Here is a 10,704-nt window from a genome sequence, read left to right as displayed (position 1 = left end):
GTGATAATGAGTTCAAGGACCAACATTATTTTGAAGTCGATTAGCATTAGACTTGCCACCGTGAAAATGTACCGAAACTATACATTTCACAAAACGTATACGGCATCCTAACGCAGCTGCGTACTCGCATACTGAGAGATAGGTAATCTTAGGGTTAGCAACAGATAGAAGCGCAGTCTCTATGGTTTACTAAATAGAACGTTTATGTGTACGACCTGCGTACATTCCATGCTAGGGACGAGTATGGTATGCCTCGTAAATAGAAAATGCCCTTGCAGTTCCATTCAGGGGAGTGGTCACATTCGAGTAGGTACTAAACTACGTCATGTCATCAATGTAAACAGCACTATCAATTTTATTATACTGTATTGTTGATTGTTACGAGTGACGGTGACGAATAAGTGCGAGGAATGGTGCAACACGTTGATTTATCTATCACTCGGACAGACTTGATACTTGCCCACTTCATAAGCGGTAAATCCTGGCGTTTCTTTGCACACGTCCACACAGAGCACGTAATAATAGCACACGTTTTATAGTGCTTGTATAAAATAGTTTGGTACGTCGAGATCAGTGCTTTTAGAGTTTATTGTGCAATAAGCAAGATCCCTATCTACCGGAACCTAACAAAATTGGTGAGTTTTAATAACTAATTAAAATTATTTGATTGCATTTTGCTGCGCGTTGGTAGCTAATATCATAGAGGTAGATAATTGATTTATTGTTTCTTTTTGTGTCGATAATAACTTACAAGAGATTGTTGTGATACAAAGTGCAAAATATTAGCTACTTTGGTAGAGACGTTTCTCATCTTATAAAATGTGCGGTTGTATTATTTACTTATGAAGTAAAATACCTATACTAGATTTGTATTTTTATCAGGTTGCAACGTCCGAATTGAATTTAAGTAACCTATGGTTACTCAGGTTACTGATAGCATTCAATTTAGATATCTCTGTCTGATGATAACGGATGAAACTCGATGTATTTTGATAATATTAGTCAGTAGTTACTGATAAACCACTGAAACAGTTTGAACGTGATAATTTACAGAACTCGAAGATGGCCGGTGAAAAACCCACATTTGACTACCATGAAGAATCTCATTCTGAAAAATTGGCACGGAAAACAAAGGAATCTCCATTCATGGTCATCGGTAAGTTTGATTTCTTAACTATTACGATAATGTATAACTAAAGGTATAGCACTCATACCAATCCGAAAGGAATCTTTAGACTTATTTATAAGGCAAATATCTCAGAAACTGTAACACCTACAACTTGAAATTTGACAGGTACATAGGTCGCTATAGGGTGTAAGCATCCGCTTAGAACTAATTTTACGAAACTCCACCCCTAAGGGGGTAAAACGGCGTCCACGCGTAGGTACCTACGAAGTGGCGGGCGGCGGGCGGCCGCTATTTGATAAAAGTAAATAATGTTAAATAATACCTAGACTAGTCTGTGGGCTAGACTCAAGCCTCTAGAGCCTATCATAATTACCTACCTATACGGAATTTCACTGTAAAACCAGTCCCTAAATAACTGCACTGATCAAACCCAAAACCAGCATTTGTGGTCTAAATCTAACCACTAATCCATGGAGGTAAAAATATTTAAACTTGGAACAAAAAGGAAATGACAACGCAATTATTTACAGAATCATCGGCGATAGACAAATTATCTATAGGTACTAGCCGATAATGATTACGTTAAAATTCACAATAAGCGTGTTTTTTACAGGAATAGCTGGCCTTGCTACATCCGTCGGATACGGCATCTACAAGTTCAAGCACCGGGGTCAAATGAGCACAAGCGTTTTCCTCATGCAGTTCAGAGTGATCGCTCAGGGGACGGCCGTTGGCGCCCTCACGGCAGGCATGATATACACGCTCTACAATAACCACTTCAATAAGAAGCCAGCCATCTCGGATAAAGTATTACCTACGGCAAATTAATTCTTCTGTGCCTCTGATAGCAAATGCTTCCTAATAATGTAATATCAAATGAAAATGGTTCCTTGCTGTGCTGCTCTCTACTCCCTACAGCTGTGGTTGTATGCAGGTAGTGACGACAGCACATCGAGTAAAATGTGGGTTGTGTGCGTCCAAGTGTACAAAAACGTAGTTACGAGTAAATAGTAACCGCTATATTCTAGGAAGCATTTGGAACGTTCTGTAAACCCCACACATTTGGGGTCTCTTGAGTACTGCCTACCAATTATGTATTCTGACATTCTGTGGTACTAACTAGTACCTAAGTATTATTATTATTTTTAATTAACGAGACGAGGGAAGAGATCTTCTATGATGATAAATGATATATGTGTATTAAGCCAATTAAAACAATGATGTGTCAATTACTTATTTTTATTTTATTGCACTTTTTTTGAAAGCTTAAATTAAAAATGCTAACATTAAATGAAATAATTCTCAATAAATTGCATGTTTGTGATAAAATGTATATCTTCATAGACATTAGGATATCATGGTGTTAAAATACTATAGTGCTAGGTATAGCGAAGTGACTAAAGTAAATAAGTACTTCAAACTTTTTTATTCAATAATTTAAGTTTTCTTTGTTCAAACCTTTAATAATTTATAAATTTTTAGTATCACAATATTTGGGCAATATATAAATCAGTTCATAATGAAATATATTTATTCATTCATATTGTCTTACAGCCTTTTGCGACATTATGGCGCGTGTAGTCATTCATTGTAACTGTGACTTTAATAACATCTTTTTTAGTTATTTTTCTAATGTCTATGACATAGACGCGCTATAGGACGCAACATGGGCTGTGATATTACAACGCTACTGCAATTCCTTTACAAATTGCACATTTAATACTGGTTTATACAGATTCATGTTAATACACAACATTTGTAAAATTATGAGACAATATACAGGATGTGTGTGAACAAACACAACAAAAATTCAATTTCTTAGTGACTGATGGGGAATCTACGGATTGGCAGTAAGGACCCAAAAAGGACATGCTGAATGACTGGAAACTTTGCCAAGACTTCTTTTTTGTACATTTTAATAAGGCCCTGATTTATTTTCAGCCATGAACCAACTGCACTTATGCTCCATAACTGATTAGAATGCTCAGCAAATGGACCAGTTTTAACTTCTTTAATATACTTGATGCATGACAAGAACATATACTCATCAGCATATTTGTCAATAATATCTTCCTCAAGGAACTTCACAGGTGGATAAATTTTTGGCTGGTCGACTAGTTGTGAACTACCCCAAATAAAAGGTATAAATTGATAATCATCCAAACTCCAAACACCATGGCTCCCTGCAGGCTCCATTCTGTATGTTTTTTGTAGTTTCCTTGCTATCTTTATGTATTTGTTGAAAATCATAAAGACTGTTGCTACATTATCATCAGCTTGCAGAGCCCCAATCTTGTACAGACAACATAAAAACATAACAAATGACATCTCATGTCCTGTTCCATAGTCAATTCTAGTTGCATTACCGAAACTTTCTTCTAAGTACACTTTAATTTCTGGGATTGCTAAATGAAGTTTGAGATCTAACATTTCTTGAAGGATCATAGTTGTGTTGCTTTTAATTTTTGCAAGCCATTCTCTAAATGCTGTGTTGCCAAACCTCTGAGGCTGCTCTACAGGAGGAAACTCCTCTATCATCTGTTCAATTTTGTCAAGCATGTCCATAACTTTGTTCACATTTTCAGATACTTTACAATCTACTGATAGGGGTTTTCCTTTTATGGCTTCATTGAGAGTGGCAATAAAGCCAGTATACTCCATGTAAGCTTCGGACTTTTCCCAAATGGCCATGTCTGTGATGGTCTTGACAGCCTTCTCTGGCTCCACGAAGCGGTGGTTGACTGGGAGCGTGGTGGGCACCGGGCCCGCCTCTCTCTGTGTCCCATCTCCTATTACACTCTCAGCATTCATCTAAAACAAAGTGCAAATGTTAATGATTTAATAAGTCTTCTTACAAGTATTTATGATAGTTTTTTGACTTTGTATTCATAGAAATGCATGCAGAAACTAGTAAAAATTTTATTCATAAATTGACAATACTTATTTTTACATTAATTAGGTAGGTAACGTAATTAACGCAAGAATTTTATCATAAACGCTGGTATTTCTAATCCATATCAAATTTTATGATAAATTATTTTATCATTATCTTGTTCCTTACGCGTTATTTACGTACGATGACCCTATTCTTTCGTCCGCACTAAGGTAGTCGTGCTTACGATAAGCTTTGCTAACTGAAGGTCAGAGATGTCAATCTCGAGCCGAGTGCCCTACTATAGACGTGTTTTTCAGTCTTTTTAGAATCGTGATACCAAAATTGCATTTTATTGATGAAAACATAACTTTTAATCAAATATGGAAAAGATACTACGAGGAATCATGAGATATCGAGTTTTAGACCGAGCAAGCATGGTGAAACAATTTCAAGAAGTTAAAGATAACCCGACGGTAAGAAGATTGTGTTCGGCCTTCCTTGCTTTTATTTTCCTTGGATACTGAGTGTGTTTAGCTTTCGGTCAAGAAATATTCTTTCGACTGATTCTTCTACAATTTATAAATTTCTCACCATTTATCAGTAGGTAGATAAATAAACGTTATAATTAATTTGAACGTAATTTGAAACGCAAAAACACAAAATTATTATTTGGATTGACGATGACACTTCGTATTTTTGACAACTGGCATTAGTGTAGTGACAATATTTTTTTTAAAGAGGCAGGTTGCACCGATATGGCTGTTATCAGCAATACTGTTTGCCGTTTCATAATTTATTAACGACTCGTTAGTTTTCATTTAACCAACTGTCCGCGCCTAGTTCCCAAAATTCACCTTGAGATGATTATTACATTACGTATTTTCAGTTGATTAATATAATCATTTTCTTTTGTTAACATGTTTCATTTAGCCAAAAGCTGTCTTCTACACATGCATGGATAGCCGAATGATACCAACACGATTTACAGAAACTAGTGTGGGAGATATGTTCGTTGGTTCGTGTAATTTTATATTAATTTAATCACTTATGTGTTAGTTAGTTACTTCAATAACAATCTTTTAAATATCGTTTTTTGTTATTTCAGTTCGAAATGCGGGAAATGTTATACCCCATTCCCAATATTTTGTCGATGAAATGACTAGTTGCGAACCTGCAGCATTGGAACTTGGTTGTATAGTAAATAATATAAGACATATAATTGTATGTGGACATAGTGACTGTAAGGCTATGAATCTATTATACAAATTAAAGAGTAGAGAAGAATCGAGCAAGGCAAGTGTCAATCTCACAAAAACTTTTTTGTTGGGTATAGTTAATCTACCTACGCGGCTTGCCTACCTACAACATTTATTTTATGTAAGTCAGTGGCGGCGTAGCATGGGTTGGCACCCGGGGCGATCACCCTCCTCCCCCCCCTCCCCGTCACAAGTACTATGGCACCCCCTGGTACCCCCCAGGATTTTGGGGTTACTTATTCGANAGATTTGCCATCCAGATGTGCCTGTGAGTACTAATCTGCGCGACTTGTGTCACCCCCTGATGCTTGGCACCCGGGGCGGACCGCCCACCGCCCCCCCCTTACGCCGCTACTGATGTAAGTTAATATCATTTTCAGGAACAACGAAGGATATCTCCGCTAAAGTCATGGCTATGTTCACATGCAGAATCCAGTCTAAAAAAGTTTCTGGATATGAAAGGTGACTTCTCCAAACCCATGTTATTCACTTCCGAAACCCCTCAGAGGAAGTTTGTTGCATATATTGACCCTGATAACAAATTCAATATAGAAGATAAACTATCTCAGGTAATTTTGTGTGCTATAAATAAAATGAAGTACCTACCTACCTATAGCAAGTCCTTAATGACTTAGCTACTGTACTATTATTTTCTGTTTTGCTCTATTAGTCAAAATCATGTCGGCAATTTATTCCAGGTTAACACACTGCAACAACTACAAAATGTGGCTTCGTATGGGATGCTGAAGAAACGTTTAGAAAAACACGATTTACACATACATGCGTTATGGTTTGATATTTATACTGGCGATATTTACTATTTCAGCAGACGCGCAAAACGCTTTATAATAATCGATGAAAGTTCATACGAATCTATACTAGCTGAAGTAAGGCGATATTATTCCTAGACATAAATCTACTATAGGCGTACGTAACTTTTTATATTTGTTTTCGATTTTTTTACTTTTATAATCGTACCTATAATTAGTCAAAATGTGAGTTCATAACATAGCTGCTTGTCATATTAATACCATTACTAACTGCTTCATGTGGTTGAAATGAATCTCATCGACCAAAGCAGGCCGTTAGTTTTTGCTAAGGAACTCGGAAACCAGGGAAATGTACATAAAATTAATCAAATATCAATGATTATCAATATTCTATATTATATTTAATCTCAAGAACAAAATAAAGTTTACCAAACTTAAAAAGTCAGTAGAAATCAGTTAGTTAAGTAGGTAGGTAGTTTTTATCATTTTACATACTGTAAATTAGTTATGAACTTCGAATAGTTATAGCCATAGGTATATTATTGGTAGGCTTAAAGTATTAATTTACGTAATTTATCTAAATATTTGTACAATACAATAAATAAACCCAGAGACGATAGACAGCTACATTTGGATTCAGAATTTTCTTCGGATATCAATTAAGTAGCTAAATTATTGTCTTAACGCACTGACTTTTGTACCTACAAGCAAACTTTCAAGCTAAACTCTAATTTTAAGGCCATGCTTTATTGTTTTTTTATGTATCCTACTCTCAATAAGTAATGTATAAAATTGGGTTGAATGAATGTCATAAAGCCATGAAGTGGCCCTCCCTATCTCTTGAGAGTTTCTATTGGGTGAAGCGAGAAATGTTATTTGTTGAGAAATATTATTACGGTAATTATGGGACCAATAAATATTAATCATCATGCTATTTTTTTATTTTATTTATTCTGTAGATAGGTACCAAACCACTAATAATTATCTGGATATTTATTTATATATTTTTTTAATATAATGGTCAATAAATAATTCATGAAAACTCTTCTTTGTTATAAATTATTTTTGAAAACCTAAATATTTCTTTAGTAATTTTTTTTTAAACTAAAGGCCCAATTTTTTTAACCGTTATTACATTAACAAATTGTCGAATTATGCAACCAATTTGTCAATTGGTTATTTTAATTACAGATCAAAAACTGGGCCTATGTTAAAAAAAACTAATCTATACGTTAACTATGCCTTAACAACCTGTTAAGTGGTATACCAATTATAGCCTGACCAGGAACATAAAAACCCTCGCCATGTTGCGGTTGCGGAAAACTAATGGNAGACATTGGAGTTGAATATTCAAGTTCTGAATTTGATTATTGATGAATAATAAAATAAATCCTACTAGCTCGATTGATGGTTTATTTAATTTATTTAAACCAGGTTACCTTTAATAATAGTTTTCGTTCATTTATGAAAATATCAAATTAGCCCGTAATCCTGAATCCTGATACATAAATTTAGCCTATTAATTTAACACATGTACGACTGTACTCAGTGTTGCACTATCAAATGCAATTGAAGCGCCTCTATGCCAGGGTTTTTATGTTCCTGGTCAGGCTATAAAGTATTCATTTACGTAATTTATCCTAATATTTGTACAATACAATAAATAAATCCAGAGATGATAGATAGATAGCTAAATACATTTGGATTCAGAATTTTCTTCGGATATCAATTAAGTAGCTAAATCATTGTCTTAACGCACTGACTTTTGTACCTACAAGCACACTTTCAAGCTAAATTCTAATTTTAAGGCCATGCTTTATTGTTTTTTTATGTATCCTACCCTCAATATTGTATAAAATTGGGTTGAATGAATGTCATTCATAAAGCCATGAAGGAAGTGGCTCTCTCTATCTCTCTCGAGAGTTTCTATTGGGTGAAGCGAGAAATGTTATTTGTTGAGAAATATTATTACGGTAATTATGGGACCAATAAATATTAATCATCATGCTATTTTTTTATTTTATTTATTCTGTAGATAGGTACCAAACCACTATTAATGATCTGGATATTCATATTTTATATATTTTTTTTAACATAATGGTAAATAAATAATTCATTGTGGAAAACCTTGGGGGAGGCCTTTGTCCAGCTGTGGACGTCATTTGGCTGAAACAAACGAAATAAATATTTCATGAAAACTCTTCTTTGTTATAAATTATTTTTGAAAACCCAAATATTTCTTTGGTATTTTTTTTAAACTTAAGTCCCAGTTTTTTTTAACCGTTATTACATTAACAAATTGTCGAATTATGCAACCAACAATTTTAATTACAGATACAGCCTTAACAACCTGTTAAGTGGTATACCACCTAACCGGCTATCAAGCGTGTTTTATATTATAGCCGTTGCATTAATTCTAGTATTTTTGAACGAAACGTTTTCAAGGTCATGTCAATACTGTCAATTTGACGTTTTCATCCAAGGTTAAGTGATGAAGGTTGAGGTTAGGAAAAACTTCCATTTGTGATGCAATGTTATAAAAATTATTTCTTACATAATTTTATGAGTTTACCAATCGAAATATTTAATACAGTAAGTAATTAATCACATTAAATTAAATATAGTGTTTAAGATGTTAGCAGCCTTGAGATCTAATTTTGTTCTTGAAAAACCTAGCAAAGTAATTTAAAATATTTTTGTGCCTTGGTAAATTACTTTAAGCCAATTTACACTTGGAGAAGGGTTTCAGATTGCACTTAAAGGCTCAAAGAACTTAATAAAATTTCATCATTATAACAGGAGCAATGGCGAACTCTCAACCAATCTACGAATACAAGGATGAATCTCAAGCTGACAGATTAGCAAGGAAATCTAAGGATTCACCATTTATGATAATGGGTAAGTAATTGTTTTTTACTATTATAGTAAACTGTAATCCTGGAGAATGTACAGGTGACAACAACACATCAAGTGACTGAGCATCCTAAGTACAAAGTTCTAATAAATGTGATTTCACATTACAAAAGAATATGATGATGTGCTTGCTTACTGTAATTAATTGTAGTATATTTTTTTTTTATGTAAAATATATTTATGTCCTCAATTCATACATTGCATAACATTTTGTTTTTTTTTTCTTATGAATTTTGGAAATAACATATCATCAAAAGTTACGGTTTAATCTAATATAATTGTGCATCCAACCCATTTTGGGCATGGTATAGAAGTCACGTCGATTCATAATCACGGCGTGCATGCGTCAGACGCGGCGATCACGCGGCGTTCACGTAGTGAGCATGCGGCGCTCACGTAGGGATCACGCGGTATACACGTCAAGAAAACGCAGAAAAAATGATGATGTTACAGCACTAATCAAACATTTTTTTTTTTCAGGCATAATGGGGTTAATTGGTGTGTGCGGCTGGGGAGCTTACTCATTCAAGAAAAAAGGGAAAATGAGCACCAGTGTCTTTCTAATGCAGTTGAGAGTAGCTGCTCAAGGCACAGTGGTGTCCTGCCTCACAATTGGGCTCGCTTACACTCTGGCCAAAAATCATCTTTTTAAAGATGATAAAAAAGAATAATGACCATACCACCACACCTTTAGGCAAATTTTATGAAAGCAAGTGTAAAGGGTACATGTTTAACATCTTACTGTGTTAAATGTACTGTTTAATAACTTGTACTAAACATAGGACTTGTTTAAAAACATTCTGTCAATGTTATCTTGTGCATTGTCTTTGTATATTATAGTTGTTATTAACACTGAAATGGTAAACATTTCACAGGTAGAAATTATTTCTCACTCATGTTGGAGTCTATGTTATGAAGGATGTTATTTACAATGATTTCATGGTATTTTATAAGCTTAAAATTATTAGGTAGGTATTTATTTTATTTTCTGTGATGTTCATTTATTTCATGAATAATTTTCCATGCCATGAGTAGGTAAAATTTTAAAACAAGAATCTATTCAAATCTCAAGCTAGATTTAAAAACCTGCCCATTGTTTAAATATTTTAAACAACCCATTTTTATAAAAATAGTAATTAAAAATCTCATAATATATCAATATTACAAAAGATAAGCACAAGATCTGAATATCATTAACAAGTAGACTATAAGTTGATGTCTTGTATTATGTTGTGATAATGTGTACATTCATTTGTATTTAAGTTATAGCTAATTTATTGTTTTTAAAAAGAAAAATAATAAATGTTGAAAGAGAAAAGAAAATTTAATTTGACTCACTCAACTTCTATTTATTTATATTTTAAGATTTACGATTATTAGGAGCTTCTTCAGCAATCCACTATGATAAATCCCTTAAGTCGACTCTCTACCTACATGAACCATAGGTTGATTGGTGGATAATGCTTTTATTTAGCAGTGAGACACTCTGCATACTCTCTTTTATGTAATTTATTTAAAACTATTGAACAAATAAAATACAAAGGATGGACATAACGCTCAATGCATTCTCCACCAGTCGACCCAAGGGCCGTGCATCTCTATTCTATTTAAATAATGTCAGTGCAAGCCTCTAGACGGTACCTACCGAATACCGATGCAAACCAGGTACGATCTAATCAGCAGAACTGCAGAATCGGTACATTCAGCAGGACCTATCACAACAGGAGAGTAACTTTTAATAGGAGCTTCTTTCCATCTGAA

The 10,704-nt window shown here is 34.1% G+C and overlaps 4 protein-coding genes across 6 annotated transcripts; 3 read left to right on the top strand and 1 right to left on the bottom strand.

Annotated features, from left to right (window-relative positions):
* The first annotated feature begins 301 nt into the window (after positions 1-301).
* On the top strand, positions 302-2,531 carry LOC114355701 (HIG1 domain family member 1A, mitochondrial). The gene is made up of 3 exons (XM_028308672.1): positions 302-635; positions 1,054-1,156; positions 1,743-2,531. Exons 2-3 carry the CDS (start codon positions 1,063-1,065, stop codon positions 1,955-1,957), a joined length of 309 nt encoding a protein of 102 aa, XP_028164473.1. The 5' UTR covers positions 302-635; positions 1,054-1,062; the 3' UTR covers positions 1,958-2,531.
* Positions 2,532-2,540: 9 nt separating this feature from the next.
* Positions 2,541-4,716, bottom strand: LOC114355699 (serine/threonine-protein phosphatase 2A activator). Of its 3 annotated transcripts, none has more exons than XM_028308667.1 (2): positions 4,596-4,716; positions 2,541-3,940 (listed from the first exon to the last, which is right to left on the bottom strand). In XM_028308667.1, the coding sequence occupies exons 1-2, from the start codon at positions 4,596-4,598 to the stop codon at positions 2,948-2,950; spliced, it is 996 nt and encodes a 331-aa protein (XP_028164468.1). In that variant the 5' UTR covers positions 4,599-4,716; the 3' UTR covers positions 2,541-2,947. The 3 variants fall into 3 exon arrangements, with proteins under 3 accessions (XP_028164468.1, XP_028164470.1, XP_028164469.1); XM_028308669.1 differs by lacking the exon at positions 4,596-4,716 and adding an exon at positions 4,191-4,274; XM_028308668.1 differs by lacking the exon at positions 4,596-4,716 and adding an exon at positions 4,080-4,163.
* On the top strand, positions 4,312-6,953 carry CAHbeta (carbonic anhydrase beta). Its single transcript, XM_028308671.1, has 5 exons — positions 4,312-4,477; positions 4,935-5,019; positions 5,110-5,297; positions 5,641-5,829; positions 5,959-6,953. The coding sequence occupies exons 1-5, from the start codon at positions 4,385-4,387 to the stop codon at positions 6,166-6,168; spliced, it is 765 nt and encodes a 254-aa protein (XP_028164472.1). The 5' UTR covers positions 4,312-4,384; the 3' UTR covers positions 6,169-6,953.
* Positions 6,954-8,507: 1,554 nt separating this feature from the next.
* On the top strand, positions 8,508-10,222 carry LOC114355754 (HIG1 domain family member 1A, mitochondrial). Its single transcript, XM_028308764.1, has 3 exons — positions 8,508-8,622; positions 8,830-8,928; positions 9,424-10,222. Exons 2-3 carry the CDS (start codon positions 8,835-8,837, stop codon positions 9,612-9,614), a joined length of 285 nt encoding a protein of 94 aa, XP_028164565.1. The 5' UTR covers positions 8,508-8,622; positions 8,830-8,834; the 3' UTR covers positions 9,615-10,222.
* The last annotated feature ends 482 nt before the right edge of the window (positions 10,223-10,704 follow it).

The sequence above is a fragment of the Ostrinia furnacalis genome, unplaced genomic scaffold (genome assembly GCF_004193835.3).
Source record: "Ostrinia furnacalis isolate ACB-3 unplaced genomic scaffold, ASM419383v2 OfSCF2491, whole genome shotgun sequence".
Taxonomy (NCBI): domain Eukaryota; kingdom Metazoa; phylum Arthropoda; class Insecta; order Lepidoptera; family Crambidae; genus Ostrinia; species Ostrinia furnacalis.
The sequence above is the reverse complement of the archived record's forward strand: the minus strand, read 5'-3'. Positions and strand labels throughout refer to the sequence as shown.